The 26,338-nt window shown below is 42.0% G+C and overlaps 1 protein-coding gene across 1 annotated transcript in view; it reads left to right on the top strand.

Annotated features, from left to right (window-relative positions):
• Nucleotides 1-1,203: 1,203 nt before the first annotated feature.
• LOC121864141 (protein slit-like) overlaps nt 1,204-26,338 on the top strand; it is a gene marked incomplete at its 5' end in the record, with an annotated part of 35,222 nt that continues 10,087 nt past the window's right edge. Inside the window, 16 exon segments of the mRNA XM_042363086.1 lie at nt 1,204-1,275; nt 1,848-1,919; nt 12,440-12,511; nt 14,080-14,151; nt 19,658-19,815; nt 20,748-20,898; nt 21,176-21,322; nt 21,707-21,778; nt 21,939-22,010; nt 22,135-22,298; nt 23,873-24,005; nt 24,394-24,465; nt 24,863-24,934; nt 25,235-25,306; nt 25,872-25,943; nt 26,119-26,299. Of these exon segments, the coding sequence (XP_042219020.1) occupies nt 1,204-1,275; nt 1,848-1,919; nt 12,440-12,511; nt 14,080-14,151; nt 19,658-19,815; nt 20,748-20,898; nt 21,176-21,322; nt 21,707-21,778; nt 21,939-22,010; nt 22,135-22,298; nt 23,873-24,005; nt 24,394-24,465; nt 24,863-24,934; nt 25,235-25,306; nt 25,872-25,943; nt 26,119-26,299 (1,654 nt within the window).

A 26,338-nucleotide genomic window follows, 5' to 3' on the forward strand; every position in this document is an offset into this window, starting at 1 on the left:
TCTCTCTCTCTCTCTCTCTCTCTCTCTCTCTCTCACGCACCAGATGTTTTGATCCTATAGATGCTGAGGTTCCCACGGGCTAAGTTATGTAGCCTTTGTACACCATCTAACTCACTCCACACTACCGAGGCTCATACAGTGTGGGTGGTGTGGGTGAGGTGGGTGGCGTGGGTGGTGTGGGCGGTGTGGGCGGAGGATAGGAAATAAAAGAAGGAAGGAAGGAAGGAAGGAAGGAAAGCAGATTTCTTTTATTTTCTTGGGTGTGATTGTGTGCTTTGGGCATTTGGGATTAGAAACAGCTGGTGAACGGAGGAGGCAACGATGACAGCTGGTTCGGCGGGACAGCTGGATGGGATTGGTCGAATTTTCCCTCCTTAAATCCTCTTCTTTGTGTGTGTGTGTGTGTGTGTGTGTGTGTGTGTGTGTGTGTGTGTGTGTGTGTGCTACCTTGGATCATTTGGGTTTTAAACTGAAAATATTTCGAAAATCAGGAATGTTGGGGAATGTTGTTGGCTTTAGAGTGGGGGGGGGTTAGTAGGAGAGGGGTGGAGTGGGATAGAGAGGGCTGACAGAGGATAGAAGAGGACTGGAAGGAGATAGAGGGGGCTTACTGAACGGGAGCTAATAGAGAACTTGCGAGGAATAGGAGAGAACTAGCAGACAAGGGGATAGTACAAAACTAGCAAACGGGGAATAGAACAAGGCTAGTAAGGTGACCGGGGAAGAGGGAGAGAGAGATAAGATAAAACTAACGAACGAACAGGTAGGTGGATAGACCGAAGCGAGAGGAGAGGAGAGAGAGAGAGAGAGAGAGAGAGAGAGATAAAAGAGAACATTTTGTCACACGCCAGAGACCACCACGAGTTGCCACCTTCCCTGTGTGTTAACAAGAGAGGCGTGAGGGGAGGGGGTGAGCCTTGGTGGACCTCTTAATGTTTTTTATCGTGATCTAGCGTCTTGAGAATCCTGATACCAACGTCTGCCAGCCTATACCAGAGTGATTATACCGAGGTGTTGTGGTGGTGATGGTATTATTGGTGGTGTTGGTGATGGTGTTATTGGTGGTGTTGGTGATGGTGTTATTATTGGTGGTGATGGTGTTATTGGTGGTGTTGGTGATGGTGTTATTAATGGTGGTGTTGGTGATGGTGTTATTAATGGTGGTGATGGTGTTATTAATGGTGGTGTTTTTCTCTCCAACAGTGACCTGAGCAACAATGAAATCACGACCATTGCCGGAGACGCTTTCCAGGGGCTCAAGTCTCTTGCCTCTCTGTGAGTATCTCTCTCTCTCTCTCTCTCTCTCTCTCTCTCTCTCTCTCTCTCTCTCTCTCTCTCTCTCTCTCTCTCTCTCTCTCTCTCTCTCTCTCTCTCTCTCTCCCTCTCTCTCTCTCTCTCTCTCAAATTTTCAGTTAATTTTTTTCACTCCATATCTCTATCTTTCTTTAACTTTCCCTCTCATTCTTTATGTATTTCCTTTCCTTCCTTCCTTCCTTCCTTCCCTCCTTCCTCCCTTCCTTCCTTCCTTGCTTCCTTGCTTCCTTCCTTCCTTCTCTCTCATTAAGCACGAAGAGTTATGAAATACAGTGTTCATTTAGTTGTTGTTTTGGTTTTGTTAGTAATAATGAGTCAATACCATCACACTGTTATCTACACTATGTAAAATAATCTTGTTGGTATCATTGTTTTCACTACCACCACTACTACCACTACTACCACTACTACCACCACCACCACCATCATTCCTCATCACCACTACTACCACCACTCCTCCTCACTCTCAATATCAGTCACCATCACCACAACTAATTACCTCACCTGTCCTCATTAACTCACCTGTGTTGCAGAGTGCTGTATGGTAACAAGATCACCGAGTTGGCTGCCGGCGTGTTTGGCGGCCTTACCTCCCTCCAGCTGCTGTAAGTACTGTGTGTGTGTGTACCTGTATGTATGTATGTGTGTATGTATGTATGTATGTATGTATGTATGTACCTGTATGTATGTGTGTGTGTGTGTATGTATGTGTGTGTGTATTATTCTTGTACTCAAACCACTGTTATTATTAATATTTTACAGGTATTCATACATTATATACCTGTAGTGTTTCATGGTTCACCAGGTGTTCTCTCTTAATTACCTGTTGTTAATTACCTACACAGGGAACCTTATGATTATTATGTTTAAATCCGTTGTAAAAGAAACCCAGAAGTGATTAATCCTTCCCCCTCCCCTCCCCCCCTTCCCTCCTCACTCCCCCTCCTTACACCTTTCCCCCTTATCTCTCTCCCTCCTTCAAGACAGTGGGTTGAGGTCTTGGACAGTCAGTGGAGGGTCAGATGTGATGTTTTTCTGTGTGTTTTATGGTGGGGAGATTGTGGCACCCCCTCTTCCTTCCTCCTCTTCCGCCCCCCATTCCCTACACCCGTTCCTCCCCTGCCACCGTCCTGTTGGTCACGATAATGCTTTGACACAGTGTACATCTCTGCTAATATACACACACACACACACACACACCTTCAACCTTAATGTAGGTGTCCCTCCACTCCCCTCCCCCACCCCTCTACCCCTCCTCTCCCCCCCTCCCCTCCCCTCCCCCCACCCCCTCCCCCCTGTCTCCACCTCACCACCACCTGCTTAGCTCACCTGTATGTTTGTTTTCCTCCAATGTGACCATTACTATGCAGCCTCATTATGGTGAGACTAATAAACCTGCCTCACCTGGACACCTCACTAACTTCACTAATTTACTAAGACACGCAACTAACATAACTTATTTACCTGGTCAACAACACGAAGACAACCATCAATAGTTATCTTCACTACCCACCTAACTAGCATACATTATATACTAGAACCCTGACCTAACCTAACTAGCATTCATTATATACTAGAACCCTGACCTAACCTAACTAGCATACATTATATACTAGAACCCTGACCTAACTAGCATACATTATATACTAGAACCCTGACCTAACCTAACTAGCATTCATTATATACTAGAACCCTGACCTAACCTAACTAGCATTCATTATATAGAAGAACCCTAACCTAACTAGCATACATTATATACTAGAACCCTAACCTAACTAGCATACATTATATACTAGAACCCTGACCTAACCTAACTAGCATACATTATATACTAGAACCCTAACCTAACTAGCATACGTTATATACTAGAACCCTGACCTAACTAGCATACATTATATACTAGAACCCTGACCTAACTAGCATTCATTATATAGAAGAACCCTAACCTAACTAGCATACATCATTATATAGAAGAACCCTAACCTAACTAGCATACATTATATATTAGAACCCTAACCTAACTAATATACGTTATATAGAAAACCCAACCTAACCTAACTAGCATACATTATAGAAGAACCCAACCTAACTAGCATACATTATATATTAGAACCCTAACCTAACTAACATACATTATATAGAAAAACCCTAACCTAACCTAACTAGCATACATTATATAGAAGAAACCCTAACTTAACTAGCATACATTATATATTAGAACCCTAACCATCCAACATATTATATAGAAAACCCTAACCTAACCTAACTAGCATACATTATATAGAAGAACCCTAACCTAACTAGCATACATTATTATTAGAACCCTAACCTAACTAACATACATTATATAGAAAACCCTAACCTAACCTAACTAGCATACATTATATAGAAGAACCCTAACCTAACTAGCATACATTATATATTAGAACCCCAACCTAACTAACATACATTATATAGAAAACCCTAACCTAACCTAACTAGCATACATTATATAGAAGAACCTAACCTAACTAGCATACATTATATATTAGAACCCTAACCTAACTAACATACGTTATATAGAAAACCCTAACCTAACCTAACTAGCATTCATTATATAGAAGAACCTAACCTAACAGTACATCATTATATATTAGAACCTAACCTAACTAACATACGTTATATAGAAACCCTAACCTAACCTAACTAGCATTCATTATATAGAAGAACCCTAACCTAACTAGCATACATTATATATTAGAACCCTAACCTAACTAACATACATTATATAGAAAACCCTAACCTAACCTAACTAGCATACATTATATAGAAGAACCCTAACCTAACTAGCATACATTATATATTAGAACCCTAACCTAACATACGTTATATAGAAAAACCTAACCTAACCTAACTAGCATTCATTATATAGAAGAACCCTAACCTAACTAGCATACATTATATATTAGAACCCTAACCTAACTAACATACATTATATAGAAAAACCTAACCTAACCTAACTAGCATACATTATATAGAAGAACCCTAACCTAACCTAACTAGCATACATTATATATTAGAACCCTGACCTAACTAGCATTCATTATATTAGAACCCTGACCTAACTAGCATTCATTATATATTAGAACCCTGACCTAACTAGCATACATTATATATGAACCCTGACCTAACTAGCATTCATTATATATTAGAACCCTGACCTAACTAGCATACATTATATACTAGAACCCTAACCAACTAGCATTCATTATATACTAGAACCCTGACCTAACTAGCATACGTTATATAGAAAAACCTAACCTAACTAGCATACATTATATACTAGAACCCTGACCTAACTAGCATACATTATATACTAGGAACCCTAACCTAACTAGCATTCATTATATACTAGAACCCTGACCTAACTAGCATACGTTATATAGAAAACCCTAACCTAACTAGCATACATTATATACTAGAACCCTGACCTAACTAGCATACATTATATACTAGAACCCCTAACCTAACTAGCATTCATTATATACTAGAACCCTGACCTAACTAGCACATGTTATATAGAAAACCCTAACCTAACTAGCATACATTATATACTAGAACCCTGACCTAACTAGCATACATTATATATAGAACCCTAACCTAACTAGCATACATTATATACTAGAACCCAACCTAACTAGCATCATTATATACTAGAACCCGACCTAACTAGCATACGTTATATACCAGAACCTGACCTAACCTAACTAGCATCGTTATATAGAAAACCCTAACCTAACTAGCATACATTATATACTAGAACCCTGACCTAACTAGCATACATTATATACTAGAACCCTAACCTAACTAGCATTCATTATATACTAGAACCCTGACCTAACTAGCATACGTTATATAGAAAAACCCTAACCTAACTAGCATACATTATATACTAGAACCCTGACCCAACTAGCATACATTATATATTAGAACCCCAACCTAACTAGCATTCATTATATACTAGAACCCTGACCTAACTAGTACGTTATATACTAGAACCCTGACCTAACTAGCATACGTTATATATAAGAACCCAACCTAACTAGCATTCATTTATATATAGAACCCTAACCTAACTAGCATTCATTATATATTAGAACCCTGACCTAACTAGCATTCATTATATATTAGAACCCTAACCTAACTAGCATACGTTATATACTAGAACCCTAACCTAACTAGCATACGTTATATACTAGAACCCTAACCTAACTAGCACATACATTATATACTAGAACCCCAACCTAACTAGCATTCATTATATATTAGAACCCTAACCTAACTAGCATACATTATATAGAAGAACCCTAACCTAACCTAACCTAACCTAGAGAACTATGATGTGTCGTACGGCCTATGGGTTAAGGTGCCCCTCGGCCTACCTATAGATATGTTAATTACTTTATCCATAAATATATCAACGTTTTATAGCCTGCATGGTTGGGGTCCTGGGGTCCTGTCAGTCTTGTCCTGGGTTGTCTTGGGTCCTGGGGTCCTGGGATGGGGTCCTGGGTCTGGGTCCTTGGTGGGGGTCCTGGGTTGGGGCCTGGGTCCTGGGGTCCTGGTTCCTGTGAGTTCTGCATGTGAGCTGGCTGGGTTAACTGTCTTCGTGATATCTCTACTGGACCAGACACTAAATTAAATTATCAGTCCTCAAATCTTAGATGGGACCCAGAGTTTGACTGCTACTGTTACTGCTACTGGCACTATTGTTGATGTTACTACTGGGACTATTGTTGATGTTACTGCTACTGGGACTATTGTTGAGTTACTGCTACTGACTATTGTTGATGTTACTGCTACTGACTATTGTTGATGTTACTGCTACTGGGACTATTGTTGATGTTACTGTTACTGGGACTATTGTTGATGTTACTGCTACTGGGACTATTGTTGATGTTACTGTTACTGGGACTATTGTTGATGTTACTGCTACTGGGACTATTGTTGATGTTACTGCTACTGGGACTATTGTTGATGTTACTGTTACTGGGACTATTGTTGATGTTACTGCTACTGGGAAGATGATATAAACTTTTGAGGTTAGGGTTAGGGTTTGGTTAGGTTATGTTAGGGGTTAGGGTTAGGTTTGGTTAGGTTTGGTTAGGTTAGTTTAGGTTATGTTATGTTAGGTTTGGTTAGGTTATGTTATGTTAGGTTAGGTTTGGTTAGGTTAGGTTTAGCGCCCTTATAAAAATCATAAACAAGGGAGAGATGAAGACGCTGATAATGCTTTGACTTTTATGCCCGCGATATATATCTTCCCTATAGCTTTACCACAGCCCACTGGCCCACCTCTAGCCCACCCCTAACCCACCCCTAACCCTCCTCTAGCCCACCCCTAACCCGCCCCGTGGCTCACTTTATCCCACCACCTCCATCATGCTGCCTAGGCTAACTCAGATCCACACTTGGCCCACCCAAACCAAAACCCACTATCACCACGCTGTTTGGCCCACTCCTAGCCCACCCCTAGCCCCACCACCACCACTATGGCTCAATCTGGCCATACTACCACCAATATGGCCCGACCTGGCCACGGTGGACGACAGAAGAGGGGGAGGAGATATCACTGTCCCTTCGCAATAATTCATTAGTGTTTGATTGATAGTAAATGACCAGCGATATTAATTCCGGGTTGTATAACTGTCACTGTATAATTGTTGCGGTGTATAATTGTTACGGTGTATAATTCTCCTGTGTATACTATAACTCTTAATTAACCAACTAATAACACCTGTCGCAACTTTTAAGGGGGTTAATTTCACACCTGTACAACACGTGTTTAATGTCCTTCTTTAGTGTAGAAAGACGTATATACTTCAAGCCAGTTTAAGCCAGGTATTTGCCGTCCTCAGTGACACAAAGCCATCTATTTGAAGCCAGTTTAGTGCCAGGTATTTATCATCATCAGTGACACAAAGCCATCTATTTGAAGCCACTTTAAGCCAGGTATTTACGATCCTCAGTGACACAAAGCCATGTATTTGAAGCCGCTTTAAGCCAGTGATGTATCGTCTTGGTGATTCTTCAGGAAGCTCAGTAAGAATAGACCGAGTGTTGTACGCGTCCACGGTGTGTTAGGGGAGGGTGGCGGGAATACTGACGATGGCCTCACCTGGCCTCCTGCCTCACCTGGCCTCCATACCCACCTGCCCCTCACCTGGCCTCCCACCATTTGCCTCACCTGGCCTCCCCCACCTGTTCTCACCTGGCCTTCCCACCCTTCTCACCTGGCCTTCCTACCTCTTCTCACCTGGCCTCCCCCTGCCTCACCTGACCTCCTACCTCCCACTCTCACCTGGCCTCCTCCCTACCTGTTCTCATCTGGCCTTCCTACCCTTCCTCACCTCCTCCTCCACTTCTGCCCTCACCTGGTCCCCACCCCACCTCACCTGGCCTCCCACCTGTTCTCACCTGGCCTCCCACCTCCACTCTCACCTGGCCTCCTCCCTCCCCACTCACCTGACCTCCTACCCACTCCACCTAGCCCCTCCCTACCTGTTCTCACCTGGCCTCCCTACCTCCCATTCTCACATATCCTCACACACCTGTTCTACCCTCATTAAACACCTGTTCTTCTTTCACTCACACACCTGTCCTATCTCTACTCACCTGTTCTACCTTCACACATTTATAACACACCTGTGATCCGTATGACTTGCTTAGACCTCCAAACACACCTGACACACCTTGCGCTGGGGACACTATAGTTCATGTATATCACAGAATCATAAGATAAATTTATACCTTTTTCATTAACGTGGTACAAGTGACTCTTCTCGTAAGTTATACAATACCTTGAGTTTGTGGTATAATTTTATCCCAGGTGTTGTTCATTGCTATAGTTAGTATAATGGTGGTATAATAGTGGTATAATAGTGGTATAATAGTGGTATAATAGTGATATGTTGTATAATAGTGGTATAATAGTGGTATAATAGTGGTATAATGGTGGTATAATAGTGGTATAATAGTGGTATAATAGTGGTATAATAGTGGTATAATATAATAGTGGTATAATAGTGGTATAATGGTGGTATAATAGTGGTATAGTAGTGTATAGTAGGTATAATAGTGATATAGTGGTATAATATGGTATAATAGTGGTATAATAGTGGTATAATAGTTATAATGGTGGTATAATGGTGGTATAATAGTGGTATAATAGTGAAACTTTGGAGGGGGAGGGAAGAAATCGTGGACGTCTTTGTCTCCACAGTGTTTGGTGGTCTTGAACTTTTTCACGTTTTATGGTTGTTCTCTCTCTCTCTCTCTCTCTCTTTCTCTCTCAGCAGAAGAGTTGTGGTAATGAGTGTTGTGAAACTTTGTGTGTGTGTGTGGCAAGTCTTAGTGGCAACAGCTGGGAGCTTATTAGAGCATGATGGTGAGCGTAGTTCATGATGCTCCCTTGTAAGAGGGGAGCATGGGGGGGGTGGGGGATTGGTTTATCTTGAGGTGGAGTTTGGTGGTTAGTTAGTTGGGTGTGAAGGAGAGTGAGGTAGCGTCAGTGAGCATGGAGGTTTATGGTTCATGGAGCGTGGAGCATGTTTGATAGTGTTGAAATAGATGTGATAGCGTCAGTGAGCGTGTTGATGTTATGGAGCGTGGTGCATAACTGTTGGCGTTGAGATAGTTATGCAAGCGTCATTGAGCGTGTTGGTAGTATAGTTTATGGAGCATGGAGCGTTGAGATGAATATGTTAGCGTTATCATGGCGTAGTAAAACTCAGTTATCCTTCTATAGTGCATCGTAAGAAGGAGAGAGAGAGAGAGGGGGGGAGGGGTGAGAGAGAGGTGAGAGAGAGGGTTGGAGAGGTTTAATACACCGGCTGATGGTCACACGGTACAGCCCCTTCGGTGTAGGTGAGGATGAAGCCCCACAACAAGATGGCCCAAGACTTGTGTTGGGGAGATTTACGTCCTTGTCTTACCTCCCCTCCCCTCCCCTCCCCTCCCCCGCCAATTGCTTAATCATCCTTGTGGTGGGGGGGGGGTTCCTTAATTACCTCACGTGTTAGTTATGGACCATTGGTGATGATAACTGTTGTTGTTCTTTTGTCTTGATGATAAAGAAGAGAAAATCCCTCTCTTTTTTAATGTCATTTGCTCTCTATTTCTCTCCTTCACACCTGTCGTCATTTTAATTAGTATTTACCTGACGTTGACACCTGGGATTCTTTCATCTCCTGTAGTTAATTTTAAGACCAAGCTTACCTGATGCTAATTAGTTACCCAGGCAAGGTAAACATTACTGATTGGTTTGTAAATTTTTTTTTTTTAGAGAAACTTGTCAAATTATCTCTCGTAAAAGATATCTATTACTCTGTCAGATTATTATTATTATTATTGTGTGTGTGTGTGTGTGTGTGTGTGTGTGTGTGTGTGTGTGTGTGTGTGTGTGTGTGTATGTGTGTGTGTGTGTGTGTGTGTGTTCTAATGTTTAATCATCCTCTTCTTCTTCTTCTCCACCCGTCCACTCCACCTCCTCCCCCTCTGCCCGTCCTCCACCTCCCTCCCCTCCCACCCGTCCTCCACCTCCTCCACATATGCCCGTCCTCCCTCCTCCACTCTGCATCCCTCCCTCTCCCCGCCACCCCGTCCTCCCACCTCCTCCCCTTTTCCATCCCTCCACCTCCTCCACATACACCCCGTCCTCCACCTCCTCCCACATACACCCGTCCTCCACCTCCTCCCGCCACCCATCCCTCCTCCTCACATATACCCATCCCCTCCACCTCCTCCCCGCACGCATCCTCCACCTCCTCCACATACACCCATCCTCCACCTCCTCCACACTCCCACACCCCATCCACTCCCCACCTCTCCCTTACACCGTCCCTCCACCTCCTCCACATACACCCGTCCACTCCACCTGCCAGTACTCCAGGGAGCCATAACTGGAGGTGAAGCAAAACAAGGGCGTAGTTCACCTCACCATTGTTCGAGTTAGTCTCCCTGTGTGTCCTCCTGAGTGGCCTTTCACCCTCCCTCTCCCTTCTCCACCTCTCTTGCGCTCCCTTCTCCTCTCCTTTCTCCATCTCTCCTATGCCAATCTCTCTCTCTCTCTCTCTCTCTCTCTCTCTCTCTCTCTCTCTCTCTCTCTCTCTCTCTCTCTCTCTCTCTCTTTCTCCCTTCTCTCTCTCCACGCGTATTTCTCCTTTTTTCCACGACACACACGCACACACACACACACACACACACTAAGGGCCTTCTGGTGGGAGAATGGGGACTTGACCTCAGCTTGGCCAGGAGGGAAGGGGGAGGAAGAGGTAAAGAATCACTCCCTTCCCCCCTTCCCCAAGTGCTGTGCCATCCTCCTCACACCACCACCACAAAATATCCATGGACGATTTTCTTGTCATTCTTATCTCTTAATTCATAAATAACAGTACAGGCCTTGATTATATAATTATGAGTACGTTATGTTATTAATGATTTACGTAATTTATTCTACATCACTATTTTTATCTTTCTTTGGGGGTGCTTTGGGGAGGGTTAACTTTTGGGGGTTAGCCTTTGGGAGGGTTAACTGGGGTTAGCTTTTTGGGAGGTTAACTTTTTTTTGGGAGGTGCTTTGGGGAGGTTAACTTTTTTTACAGGGGGAGGGTTAACTTTTTAAGGGAGGGTAACTTTTTTGGGGAGGGGTTAACTTTTTTTTTGGGGGGGTGGGGGGCTGTTTAATCTTACCATCCAGAATGATATAGATACATACATAACATTTAAACCACGAACCTATATTATAATTAATTAATCTCTCAAATCCTAATCAGATAGGGACAAGAAAAACGACAAAATTCCCCGCCATATCCTCATTCTTCAGTAACTAGTCGCTTTTTCTCCCCACCAGTTAGGGAGAATAGGGAAAAAACTCACACATACGACCCTTTGTGAATTGAGGAGCTTGATTAGTATCTCAGGTGTGTGTGTCTCAGGTGTGTGTCTCAGGTGTGGGGTCTCAGCTGTATCTTTCAGGTGTGTATCTCAGGTGTATGTCTCAGGTGTGTCTCTCAGGTGTAATGTTCTCGTGTCATTGGAGGCGATAAGGATCTCTGTTAAACTCAGGTCCCGGGTATTGTGAGTCTCTCAGTCGGGCGACACTGTGAGGCGTTATCAGGGGTGTGAATCTCCTGACGGGGCGCTGGGTCTCGTGATGGGGAAGTGGATCAGGTGATGGGGGAGTGGATCTGGTGATGGGGGAGTGGATCTGGTGATGGGGAGTGGATCTGGTGTTGGGGAGTGGATATAATGATGGGGAGTGGGTCTGGTGATGGGGAGTGGGTCTGGTGATGGGGAGTGGGTCTGGTGATGGGGGAGTGGATCACGTCATGAGAAAGTGGATCAGGTGATGGGTGTGTGGTCATGGGTCCCTCCTGACTCATGTAGTGGCTGACGTTAATTACAGGTGTGGAGGTAGACCCCAGGTAGACCCCAGGTGGACCACAGGTGGACTCCCTTCATTAGTAGCGTTCATCTGTTGATTTTGGATTGCTGGAAATAACAGCTGGAACAGACAGACAGACAGAGACAGACAGACACACAGAAAGAGAGGCAGAGAGAAAGAAAGACTGATAGGGAGACAGAGAAAGACAAATTAAACAGAGACCAGGGCTTGTACGCATCGTTTAGCGCGAGACTGTAATCGTAGTAGTTGTGGTAGTTGTTCTTGTGAGGAATGGAGGTAGGGAGGGAAGGGAGCTATAGGTAGAGGGCTGGCAACGAGGACGACTACGAGAGCGAGAGCGAGGACGTGCGCTATCGTCTATAAAGGGATTAATCACATTTAAGGTATCGGCTTTCATCTGGCCCCCCTCGCTCTCCCTTAGTCACTCTCCGGTAAACGCGTGTGTGTGTGTGTGTGTGTGTGTGTGTGTGTGTGTGTGTGTGTGTGTGTGTGTGTGTGTGTGTGTGTGTGTGAGTGTTCTGATTTTTATTATTATTATTATTATTATTATTATTATTATTATTATTATTTTTATTATTATTATTATTATTATTATCATCATCATCATCATCTATTACAGGTAAACTTTTCCCAGGTGTAGTCATTACTCCTTAATTAACGGTGTTATTGGTGTTCTTACAGGCTGCTGAACGCCAATAGGATCTCGTGCTTGAGGAGGGACGCCTTCACCGACCTGCGGAGCCTTAACCTGCTGTGAGTCTCCTTACCTGTGTTGATCACCTTACCTGTGTTGATTACCTTACCTGTGTTGATTACCTTACCTGTTTTGATTACCTTACCTGTGTTGATTACCTTACCTGTGTTGATCACCTTACCTGTGTTGATTACCTTACCTGTGTTGATCACCTTACCTGTGTTGATTACCTTACCTGTGTTGATTACCTTACCTGTGTTGATTACCTTACCTTACTCTCCCTATCACCTCTCCTTCTACCCCCTGCCATTCCTCCTTCCTCCCTCTTCAGTTTCCCTTCACCTATCCTCCCCCCTTCCCTCTCTCCTCTTCTCCTATCCATCCTCTACTCATCAAAAATAGTAATTAGGTATCTGTAGGTTAATTACACTCTCGGCCTGAAGATCACCTGGTCAATGATGTAAAGGTATTTTTTTTACCTGTGTGAGTTTTTGTCATTTACTCTCATTAACCACCTTTTCATAGTTCTTACCATCGTCTTATCTTCTATATCTCTTTATTCTTCGTGGGTTCCTTTCCATTTATCACCCCTTTTCTCCCCTCCCCTTCCCTCCCCTTTTCTCCCCTTTCCTCCGTTAACTTTACCTCCTTCCCTGACATCTCTCACCTGCCCTTACTTTCCCCAACTCCTTTTTTTCCCTCCTGCCCTTTCCAAACTTTTTCTCACCCTCTCTCTCTCTCTCCCCTCCCTCCCTTCCTCCTTCTAAGTCACCTTCTTCCATTCCTTCTCTCTTCCCTCACCTCCCATCCTTTTCCACCTCCCTTGTCGACCTTCTCTCACCTACCCCTTCCGCCCCCTCTCCCCTCTTGGTCTTCTCTCCCTCCTTCCCTCGACCTTTCTTACTCCTCTCTCTCTCTCTCATTCTTCTTCCTCCACTTGTTCCCTCATCCCTTCCTCCTTCTCCCTCCTCTTCCCCTCTCCACCGTCTTCCCCACCTTCCCCCATCCCCCTCCCTGTCCCCCCTCCCATTCCTCCTCCCTTCTCCTTCCTCTCTTCCCTCCCCCCCCCTCCTCCTTCCTGGCGTTGTGGAGGGAGTGGGGAAGGAGTGTGGTGGAGACAGTGCTACCCTCTGTGGGTGACGGGCTGTGGAGGGGTGGCACTTACGATGTGATCCATTTTGTGTTATTTGTCCAGGACAATTGTGTTACGGCCTTTTTCCTGCTTCCCCCCTCCCCTCCTTCCTTCCCTCTCCCCCCCCTTCCCCTCCCCTCCTTCCCCTCCTCCCTTCCCCCTCTCTCCCTCCCTCTCTCTACCCCGGTATGTCTTCACAGGAGGCAACTCAGGCAGTGCTGTCAGGAAGAAGAGGAAAATATACTAAGTTGTTTTGTAGGTTGTGAGTTGTGTTTATATAAGGGGTTGTGGCAGGGTTATGTGAGTTGTGTTTATATAAGGGGTTGTGGCAGGTTATGTGAGTTGTATTTTATATATCAGGGGTTGTGGCGGGTTATGTGAGGTTGTGTTTATATAATGTGGCGGGTTATGTGAGGTTGTGTTTATATAAGGGGTTGTGGCGGGTTATGTGAGGTTGTGTTTACTTATAACAAGTTGTTCTTGTTGTTGTTTCAGGTCTCTGTATGACAACAACATTAAGACGATCCAAAACGGCACCTTTGACACCCTGAGCAGCATCCAGACCTTGTGAGTACACCTGTCTCTCACCTATACGTGTGCTATGAATACTTAATGAGTACACCTGTGAGTACTCGTGTCTCTGTTACCTGTACGTGTGTTATGAGTACTTAATGAGTACACCTGTGAGTACTCGTGTCTCTCTTACCTGTACGTGTGTTATGAGTACTTAATGAGTACACCTGTGAGTACTCGTGTCTCTCTTACCTGTACGTGTGTTATGAGTACTTAATGAGTACACCTATGAGTACTCGTGTCTCTCTTACCTGTACGTGTGTTATGAGTACTTAATGAGTACACCTGTGAGTACTCGTGTCTCTCTTACCTGTACGTGTTTTATGAGTACCTATATATAATTCGTTAGATGGAGGTTTCACACATAACGAACCCTCTATATAACGGACTTTCATCTTTACATAGTTCGTTAAGTGGAGATTTCACATATAACGGCCCCTTGATATAACGGAAGCCTCATCGATCAGGGAGACCGTGGCTGCGTGGTTGAGGTACTCGTCAGGTGATGAAAAATTGGCCAACTAGACTCAGTGTCGTTAAGGCTCATGAATATGGAAGGAGTCTTATGATAGGAGGAGAGGGAGAGGTGGAATGTGTTGTGGAGGGGTGAGTAGGTGGAAAGGCTAGTACGGGAGGACATGCGTGAGGATCAGACATCCACCATCAATATACTGTAGCCCTAAGAGAGGAGCGTGAGGAGGGGGTGGTGGTAATGGTGGGAGGTCCGGGAAGAGATACTCAAGAGGAGGAGGAGCGTGAGGTGGTGGTGGGAGGTCCGGGAAGAGATACTCAAGTTTTAAAAAGTTGACAGATCGCTTCCCCTCGTAGATCGTGGGCCCAGCTGGAGGTGCTATTCATCCGGGTTATATTGTGTCCGGGATGACGGCTGAATGGTCTTGTCTCTCCCTAGGCCACGTTTATGGTTTAGAGGGGGGGGGGAGGAGTCAGTGGCGGTGGTATAAAAGGAGGGTAGTGGCGGGTAGTTAGTGGTGGTGGTGGTAGTGGTTAGGTGGTGGTTGTGGTGGGTAGTTAGTGGCGGTGGTATAGATGCCCTGTAAAGCAAATTGCCCCACCGTCTCTCTCACACACACACACACAGGAAGACACCGTACATCATTATTCTAATTGCAAAGTTAGTATTCAAGTACAGTTGGGACCATTGTCTTGGAGGATAAATGATCTCTGTGGTCGAGGCGTCTCTCACTGATACACCATCTTGACTGGAATATATGCGCTGCCATTTACCGTGTGCAATAATCATAAATATGTTGGTCACTGAGCGGCGGTGGGGGGAGGTGGCGCTACTAAAAATGGAAGGATTTAACGCCATCGATATATTAAGTCACTATCATCACGGTACTAAGATTTACGTCACCAGATGATAAAAAAGTCAATAAAAAACAATAATTTATCAAAATATATAAAGAGAGAAACATTCACTGCTTTGTAATATATGTTTGTTGTCAAGATGAAAACGGGATAAATATGAGCTTCAGAAATGTACACGAGCCAACTGTGTAAATTATTGCTGTAATATTTTAATTTAAAAAAAAGTGGTACCTAAAGTAAACAAAATATTAGATCTAAAACTTAAATATTAATAACTCAAGTCTAACGTTCACAGGTGTGTTATTGTCGTCCCACCACCGTTGTTCTTTATTGATGAGTCGATATTTTTTTTCTCTCGCGTCATCTGGTGACAGTTTGGCGGGAAGGTTATGTTGTAGCTGCGGCCTGGCACACACTTTTTGCCCCACCGTTCACTACTCACACTACCCTGACCAGCGAGCACACGGTGGGAATTAAAATAGGATTACTATGGAGAGGCAGCTTGATGAATGTCGGTGTTGGTCATTAAAACAGGATTTGGTCGTGGCAGGTTGTAAATTTAGATGCGCTTGGCTTTCACGCTGTTTACGGCTGGATTATTCTTGCGTATTCGTGCACTGCGGTGCGTATTATTTGTCCTGGAAAATCACAAGCGCTTTATTTATGTATATTCACCGTGGGGTAACTTTTGGTAAACGCTTTAAAGTATTAACTGGTGTGCTTGCGCCATTCTCTGACATTATTTTCCATGTGGCCAAAGCTCCACGTTTGTAAGCCATTTATTCATGCCGGACTAAGTGCATTGAGAGCTCTTGTCTATGAACATTTTCACAGGTGATTTACAGACGTATTTTACCTCGTGTGTTGATGAGGTTAAAACCTTCTCTTATCTGTACATCACTTTATAATTTCCACTGCTGTCTAGTCCAGTTTCAAAGCAGGTTGTTTTTGTGTAATTTTTTACCTAAGCTGAATAAAACTCAAGGAATCACACACAAGACACGAGTTCATTTTTGACGTCATGTTGTTGCTATAAGTTGAGCCAGTTAGAATCTCTCTCTCTCTCTCTCTCTCTCTCTCTCTCTCTCTCTCTCTCTCTCTCTCTCTCTCTCTCTCTCTCAAATTAAGGACAAAATTCGATTTCAGGAAACTTTTAGAGATTCATGGTCGTGTTTACTCTCGGTGCTTTGGTCTCCATCGGGTTGAGGGAGGGAGTGAGAGAGGGGGAGGGGGTGAGGGTAGGATCAAGACCTCATTAAGGTGTGTCCCGCGTCGCAGGTGTTTCATCCCCACCTGTTTGTTTACCTGCCCTCACCTGATCTAGGGGAGTAGGTGATGGGTAAGAGGAGAGAGGAAGGTGACCGTGGTAGGAGGGACAGAAGAAGGAGGAGGTGTTTGGAAGATGTAGGAAAGGAGGAAGTGAAGGAGAGGGGGAAGGAAAGGGTGAAGGAAGATATATATGGAAGAGGAAGAAGGCGAAGGAAGGTATGAGTAAACAGGAAATAAAGGAAAGTATATGGGAAGGAAGAGATGAGGAAAGACTGGGAAAGGAGATGAAGAAGATGATGTTTGTAAGTGGAAAGGGGGAAGAAGAAAAAAAATATGGTATAGACAGAAAGAGAAGAAGAAGAAGGAGGAGGAAAGGATGAAAGAAATGTATGGGACAGGAAAGAGGAAAGATTCTGCTAGGTAAGGTAGTAAAAGCGAGCCTGGAGGGTGAGAAGTGAAGGTTGTGGTAAGGTAAAGTGTATGTAAATTTCACTAGCTATTCCTTGAGGTGAGGTTTATGGTAATGTCTCTCAAATATGTGGACTTGTATGTAGAGGTAATTTCTATAATACACCCTTAGAGAGGTGAATGTTTATGTTTACTTATTTTGCATAACTTTTCGTCTTGTTTTGTAGCCTCGTGTTATTCGTTCGTCTTCCCTCCGTCCCTAACACCATTTATACAATACCTTCAACAGATATGGTTAGATTTTTAGTGAATTTTGGAGTTTGGTTCCTTTGATATGGCAGAAAAATTGATTAGTTTTGGTCCGTTTATGACCTTTGGTAATACTCTAGATGTGAGACTTATATATCATTGGTTAAGTTAGGTTTGCATAATTAGATTCTCTCTCCACACTGATGGCTGGGATTCGAACCCGCGTCCTTTGGTGGTGCATAAACGTTTATAAGGTGGTACAAAGGAGGTTGTGTTGACACTGCTCTCCCCTTTGCTATTATGTTGGGGATGCTTGTGTTCAGCCAGACCTGAGACCTAGCCCGTTATCCCTTATGTATACACCTACCCGTTCCAGCCTCGCTCCTCTTTCTCCCTCACTGTCTCACACCCTTCTCCGTCTCTTGTCTCACCCCCTTCTCCCTCACTGTCTTACACCCTCTCCTTTACTCACTCTCTGTTCCTCACTGTCTCCCCCTCTCCCTCACTCAGCCTTCCCCTTAACCTCACACCCCCCCTCTCCCTCAATTTCACCCTCCTCCCCCTCTCCGTTAAACTTACCCTCCTCTCCCTCACTCTGCCTCTCTACCCTCTCCCTCACTCAACCTCATCGCCCTCTCCTTCAACCTCATCGCCCTCTCCTTCAACCTCCCCATCTCTCTCTCAACCTCCTCTCCCTTCCTCACAACCTCACCTTCTCCCTCTCCCTCACCCTCTCCCTCCCCCTCTCCCTCACCCTCTCCCTCTCCCTCACCCTCTCCCTCACAGCCATACCAGCAGTTGAATCAGATCCCCGAATTTGAATGATTGTGTATATTCGAGTCGTGTCAATGTTCCACCTGACAGCTTCTGTTGAGTCGGCTCTTAACTTCCCCTTCCCTGTTGTCTGAAGTCTCTGATGCCCAAAGCTACGTAGAACAATTTTTTCCCCCATAAACTGAAGGATAAAAAACTAAATTAAAAAAAAAAGTCGCAATAATAATTTTGACGTCTTTTTTGGGTGTTATTTCCATGTTGTTTGCGTTCTTACGACAGCGTTTGGGTGAGAAGTTTAACGTAGGAATTATATTGTGAATTTGAGTTAACAAGCCTCGCCCAGTTAAAGCCTAATCTCTTCTTTTAGTCCATTTGCATAGCGCTTCAAACACTGTTCTAATCTGCTTTACCCCATTTACTCAGTTTCAACATTTATTTTTTTTTTATTTATCTTTATTCTCTCTGTTCCCTAATTTGTTGTATCTGTCTCTTCATGCTCGAATTATTCATTGCATTTCTTTTTTATTTCATTTTTTCCTCATTTCTTTCCATTCATTGTCTTTATTATATATTTTTCTTTATTTATTTTTCATGAATTTTTTATTTAGTTGTTATCTTTTGATGTCTTACATTGAAACCTTTATTTAACGGACTATATGAAGAGAAAAGTCCGTTATATGGAGGTTTCAGTTTCCAAGTGTCCTCCAACTTCATGATTTACCGTACTCAGTTATGGCGGTCTGGTCTGTTGTTAGTAATACTTATTAAATTATGTATTACTATCCTTAAATAACTTCAAATATTCCCAAACACAACTACTATTAAAATTAACATGAGATTCTTATTTGTAAAACGGTTCTGTTTGGATCATGTTTAGAGAGATTCACGTATTTCTGTTAATGGTTTACTTACTACTGTTGATTCCATTGAGCTAATTCATATTTCTTTTCTGTTGTCGATTTTACTGTTTATTCCATTTAGTGTTATCTTTGCGTATTTCTGTTGACTGTTTATTCCTGTTGGTTAGTCAATACCCAACAGTCAATCATGCGTCCATTTCAATTATCGATATTGTATTTTATTCCGAGTTTTATTTAGCACTGATTGAGTTAACCTTTAAAAACTTCAGAAATTAATAATGTATAATATCACGAGAACTCTGTTGTGGGTCAGCTGTCAGGTTTGTTACTTCGGTCAATAAAAGGAAATATATTTAGTAATTTAGTACAGATTTATTCTTTATCAGTGGCTGGCGTTGGTGTTATAATTGTATTAATGTCATTTAAGTGCTTAACAAGGCTAGTAATTACAATAATTCATTAGCAATTAAGAATTATGTAATTTAATTCTTCTCTGGGTAGTTATTTTAAGATTACTTGTATCATACTTAATTATAACAATAACTATGAAATTCTAGGTTTAATAACTTGTAACTGATGTATGATAATTAATGTGTTACCTGACTTTACAGACACCTTGGTCGTAACCCGTTCGTGTGTGACTGTACCATCCAGTGGCTGTCAGACTACCTGGAGTTGCACCCTATAGAGACGTCTGGTGCCCGCTGTGAGAACCCGAGGTGGCTCCAGCGTCGGAAGCTAAACGCCCTAAGAGATGAACGACTTAAATGTAGGTGTCTTGTTGACTTTGTATGACAAGTGAGTTTTTTTTTTCAATCAATCTTGCAGTTTTCATCCCATGTATTAAACACTTGACATATTTTGTATCATTTAGTAATATAATTCATTGTATAGTTTTCATGAATACATTTTGTAATTGTAAAGTATTTCAGGGTTATAGGAAAATAACAAGTAAAACCATATTTAGTAGAATTAGTATGTGATAATTTCAGAGTCTGTTCAGGAGCGCTACTGTATGTATTAAGATTTTGAGTTAAAATATCAGAGAAGGTTCAACAATCCTGTTCGGGTTCATTGTCCAGTACCAGACTCTCCCTATATGTGTTTCCATTGTATTTCACAGTTTTTATTTACTCAATAAAAGTAGGGCAGATTTTTTAAGACAGGGATAATGTGGAGTTCTTAGCCTTCTCACTATCAACCAGGCCAGGGGATATACAGTACTGGTGCTTCATCCATCAGTTTGTCTGTATCTACTCTTTGTAATCAACTCTATATTATATGGATTAATTTGAAATGGTCACAGTTGTTGTATATATAATGGACATACAGTTTTGAACCTTTCTACAATACACAAGTGTTTACTAAATATGATAAGTAGTTAAAGTACCACAGTATCAAATTAGATAAGGTCAGGTTCTGCCGGCTAGAGTTATTTGCAAATCTTTATGGCCGTGTTTACCTATAAAACAGTACCTGGCTTTACTTAGGCTAGAATAACAAGCCATTTTTCAACATTAACTCACGTTTTCCTGTTTTCCAGTACTGTACATGTATTAAACTCTTTATAATTAGGTGCCGTAATTAGGTGAGGTAAAAGTTAATGTACTGTAGTGTAAATGTGTTTGGGATAGCAGCTCAAAAATGATCCTCAACCGATAATTGTCATCAAATAATCACTGACCTCATATCCACACTCAGGCACGGACGGGACAGTGTCGCTGTATGCTGGGGAGTGTGTGACGGCGGAGGAGTGTCCACGAGGGTGTACCTGCCGGGGCACCACCGTCGACTGTACGGCAGGGGGCCTCACCCAGCTCCCAGACACCCTTCCACCCTACACCACGGACCTGTTAGTTCTCATGTTTTACCTCATCTTTAGCTTGATGTGTAATTTATAATTGTTTTCCTTTTTTTTCTGTCATTGAGAAGATTATTCCCGTATCTTTATATATGCACTTAAATAATTACTTTACAGTGTAGTTAAGCTCATTTTGGCCCTGTATCATATACCTTTACTCAAGCTTACATTACAGTATAGTTAAGCATTTTGAGGGGTCCTGTACCATATACCTTTCCTCAAGCCTACATTGTGTACCTCTCTAACATGTAATTTGTGTTCCTTCTAGGCTATTGTCTGATAATGAGATCCGTGAGATAGGTGGGTCAGGGGTGCTCCATCAGCTGTCTCGTCTGCGTCGCCTGGTCCTCTCCAACAACCACCTGCGCCACATCACCCAGGGCTCCTTCCAAGGCATCCAGTCACTTCATGAGCTGTGAGTGGCTGACTCTATCACCTGTACTGAGTGTTACTGAGTTGGACTATATTAGTTACTAGATCATGAACTGGGTTAGAGGTCTTGGATTTTGTGAATTTCTTATACTGTATCTGGTATAAGGTAAAGATAATACAGGTGGTACAGACACAATATTTGAAAGATATAATGAGTAAAAAAGTTATAATTATTCCTATGTAACTCATCAGTAATACAGTACAGTACTTGGCTGCTTTTCTAGATATAGCAGTACAGGTTTAGTCATTTGTAGCTCAAGAAGTGTATATTTTAAATAGATATTCCTCTTAGGTGTATCAGGGGGTAGTATCAGGTGTTAAACAATAACTACTGTGTGGTAATGGCAGGGGTATGTGTTCCTTACAGCGATCTCTCCGACAACGACCTCACTGAAGTCAACAGTCGGATGTTTGAAGGACTTCCAGAGCTGAGGGCACTGTAAATACCTCCTTCTCTAGTACATATGTCAATAAGCGAGTCTCAGTGATGATATTTGAAGTGATATTTCCTCTCACAGTCCTTGTATTTTCAGTTGAGTAATAGATTTTAATTCAGTATATGCACAGTGTATAGGTATGACTGGGTACTTCTATTACAGTTCACTGGCAGACAACAAAGTGACTTGTATCTCACCTGGAGCCTTCAGTCAGCTCTCTACGTTATCAGAGATGTAAGTACTCTGCCGACCACGTAAAAAAATTCTTCAGTGATTCGTCTTTAAAGTTGATGACATTAGACTTCATCTATTAATGTTGATTCCTGGAAGTGATTAGTTTTATTTCTTTTTATATCAGAAACCTTGAGGGCAACCCACTACGATGTAACTGTCACATGGGTTGGCTGGCAGAGTGGCTACGGTCCCAGAGTGCCGCTACAGGTGTGCCCAAGTGCCAGTCTCCCCCACACCTTCGGGACATACTCATTACTGAGGTTCCCAGTTCACAGTTTGCATGTGAAGGTAATGCCTCTAGCTTAAGGCTGTATAGGATATTACTTGGCTTTGATGAATGGTTCTTGAGTGGTTGTTGTACCCAAACCAGAATAGAACTTTTGTACTCATATAAACTTTTCCCACGTCGTGCAGGTTACAGTCATCCACAAAAGTCCTGTGGCCTCTCCTCCAGAACCACAAACCCCGGGGATTCAGACTTATGAATCCGAAGCTTTTATGGACAGAATAATGCATCAATCTACTGCTTCGGGTTCACAAGTCTGAATCTCGGGGTTCATGGTTCAAGAAGAGAGGCGACAGGACTTTTTTGGGGTGACTGTACAACACAAACTCTCCTATCAATCCCTTTTGTTCACGCCTTCAAGGTGCTGTAAAAGATGTGCTCTGCTCTGATAATCCCTTTCCACAACACACACACACACACATGTTTCTCTATCTGCTTTATCCTTTTTGCTTCATATAACCCAGCAGTAATCATCAGTACCCTGCTATCTCATCATACATACACTCCACTTCTGCCTGGGTATCTATCCTCCTCTTACATAATGTTTCTCTCTCCTTCTCTCCCTCGTTTTACCAGTCATTCTATCCTCTCCTAGTATCCAGTCCATTTCTCCGGACCCTCATTATCCTTCAATCCTGTACACCTTTAACTTCCCTATCTCCTCATTTCCACTTATTGTAGTCTGTTCACCCCTTAGTATAGTACTCTCAGTTACATGATATCCATTGCTACTCCCGTATTGTACTTCCTCTTATATCCAAAGGGTATATCTACTCTGGCTAGGTTGGATCGGCGGCTCCTCTGTTCATCCAAATCTCTGCCTGGTTTGACATCTGTATTGGTTCACTTTTTATCTTATCTCCATCAACTAATCGACCCTGTGGTTTACTTCCCCACCCCATTGTTGATTGTTGCATCTTTCTCTCTCTCTCTCTCTCTCTCTCTCTCTCTCTCTCTCTCTCTCTCTCTCTCTTTGCATGTTAGTTCGTGCTCGTCTTCCTCTACACACAGATCCTTCATTAAAGACTACCCACATGTTTGCATAGCTACTTGTTTTAAGGATCCCTGTGTGCATATAGTTGTTTACTTATAAAACTAGTGTCCATAATTCCCTTAACAAAATAAAGAGGTACATGAAAAAGTATAATACAATATTAATACTGATAATTGGTTTTAATAGTAATTTTATTCCTATCTTTAATGCCAACCAAAATTTGCCTTCCATCACTATTTCTATTCTACTGTGTATTTATCTTCTTTCTTGCTACCAGAGTCCCAGCTAAGTATGTACCTCTGTATTGCCTCCGTCATAAATTAGTGGAAAATTTTTGTTTGGGATAAATTTTGTGGTATATATGTTTGATATATACATTAGTTCTGTATAGTGTATGTTTTGAATACATGCTGTATGAATAAAATAAACAGATGCCTCATACTTTATTAGATATATATTCCTTACTTTATTATATTTTCCTAGAGGATATCTATACGTTAATAAGTTTGTGTTATATTTACAATTTATTTCACGATGATTATATTCTTAACATAGAAATATAAATAATTCCTGTCACCCCAGGAGATGAGCCAGGTTGCTTCGGGGTCGAGGAACGTTGCCCCACTGACTGTAGATGTGAAGGCACTGTTGTTCGCTGCTCCCGGGCAAGACTACGGGAGATTCCCAAGGGCATCCCCTCACATGCCACCGAACTGTATGTTTTTATTGATCTTTATGGGTAACTAAATGTTTCTATACCCCAGAAATATATTTTGGAAACATTTAAGTTGTAGATTGCAATATTAATGATGATTTTGTGTATGTGTTTTATTACAGTACTGTATTATGTAATGAAGATTTTTATTAAACAGTTATGCCATCCGAAGGAAAAACTTCATTGCTCTCCTTGTGGCTCCATAGATTGAGCTGTAAAGTAGTTTGAGTTGATGCTTTAATATTCATGTTATTGGATAGAAGAGAAAATGGCACTGTTATTATCAATCACAATGAGGGATAACAGTGATATTATTTTGTTAGTGTTATTTGTATGTGATTTTTTGTTTATTCTTGTTTAACTTAACCATCCTTATTCATCCGTACAGGTACTTGGATGTAAATGAAATCACTGAATTGGATGCTGACAGACTTGCACATTTGACAGCCCTTACTAGACTGTAAGTTTGGTCAAGTTGTGTTTCATTTTTCTTTTTCTAATGATGTAACAGTTGTAGTGTACTTCTGGATATTTATTGTGCATATTTTGTTGATTCATTAGAGGACACTGGATGAGAGTGAGTCCCTTTGTATTGTTATTCAAGCCTTTGTTTAATATAGTTATCCTTATATGAAGAATCATTCATGCTTCTTAGTGAAATCTTTGTTTATCAGTCACATTAACCACTGTACGAGGTCCTCTCTCTGCTGAATAAAATCGTCTTGCTTTAGCCAAAATATATTTACCGGTAAAGTGGCATCCCATAGCAAAGGAGTTAAACAAGCTTACTGTATGTTGTTAAGAGCCGACATACTCCTGACCCCATAATGGAACTTTAAACTTACTTCTCCCACCAGAGACTTGAGTAACAACCAGATTGCTGTCCTGCAGAACAACACATTTGCCAGCCTCAACCAGCTCTCCACACTGTGAGTACTGGTCCTTAGCCTCACCACCGTGCCATTCATATTCTTTGCTTTCATGACAAATTAATGCTTCAGTATGTGTGTGATTATATTTTTTAAGCCTTATCAAAAATTTCTGTTGTCCTGTACAGTATAATAAGATCGCCCATTAAATAATTATAGAGATTACTTGACCATTTCTCATGTATACGATCATTTTGTTCAAGGCTGAGAAATAGGACACTTACAAGTTGGGTTTACTTAAATATTTATGGTACTAATAATGGTTAACCTCTTTATCTTTACTCCCTGATGACCTAATAGTATTGTGAGCTACAACAAACTACAGTGTATGCAGAGAGACTCCCTGTTTGGCCTGCGGAAACTTCGAATTCTGTAAGTTTTTTCAATGCAGATTTTCCTAAAGTACAGTATACAGTACAGTACTTCAGTATACTGTATAGTAGCTTGCTATTTAAGTAATGAGACACTTTGATTAAGTCTCCTCTCTTTCTTCTTTGAAATATGAACTGGGTATAACTGTAAAGCCTTAAGTCTGTATTAATAGGGAAGTGTCAGAGGGCCAGCAACTGTCTGGTCATCCAAAATTTAAGAGTTGTGGTGCCTTTTAAAAGACTGCATTAAGAGAGGCGCTGGAGAGGTATATAGAGGTGTAAACAGAGAGCGTGTAAAGTAGGAAAATCATAGTGGAATTAAGATACAGGTATAAGACAGTACAGTAGTTGACAATTTGGAGCAAGAAAAGTGGGCTTCTTAGTTACAGATTTTGATTATGTAAATCTGTAATTCTTCTACAGTGAACAGAAGAAAGTTTTCAGAACAATACAGTTTTTGGTCTTTAATGGTCTATGTCGGGGGAGGAAGGTGAGAACATGCTTAATATGCTGTAGTAATTCTGATGATATTTATAGTGACAACATTCAACCCTTAATCACTTCAGATCTCTCCATGGGAATGATATTTCGATGATTCCTGATGGGGCATTCCGTGACCTTGTCTTCATTACTCACATGTAAGTATAATTATCTCATTCAGAGTTTTATTTGTCTTTAAATTATATTATCTTGATAGAATATGGTGCTATAAAAAGATGTTTACTATATCTGTACTGTACTGTATTACAGGTATTAATTTTAAAAGAACCTTGAAGACGGTTTGCTTTAATAACTTCATCTTGTTCCTTACAGAGCCATGGGAGCAAATCCTCTGTTTTGTGACTGTTCGCTGGGTTGGTTCTCTGATTGGGTGAAAAGTGATTTTGTAGAACCAGGCATCGCTCGGTGTGCAGAACCACCGTCCATGAGGGATAAACTTGTACTCACAACACCAACTCAAGCTTTTAAGTGTGTCCCAAAGGTTCCAGATGAGGTTAGTCAAGAAACAGATTAAAGAGTTTTAATTCTATTC

Source organism: Homarus americanus, unplaced genomic scaffold (assembly GCF_018991925.1).
Source record: "Homarus americanus isolate GMGI-L3 unplaced genomic scaffold, GMGI_Hamer_2.0 scaffold26351, whole genome shotgun sequence".
Classification (NCBI taxonomy): Eukaryota; Metazoa; Arthropoda; class Malacostraca; order Decapoda; family Nephropidae; genus Homarus; species Homarus americanus.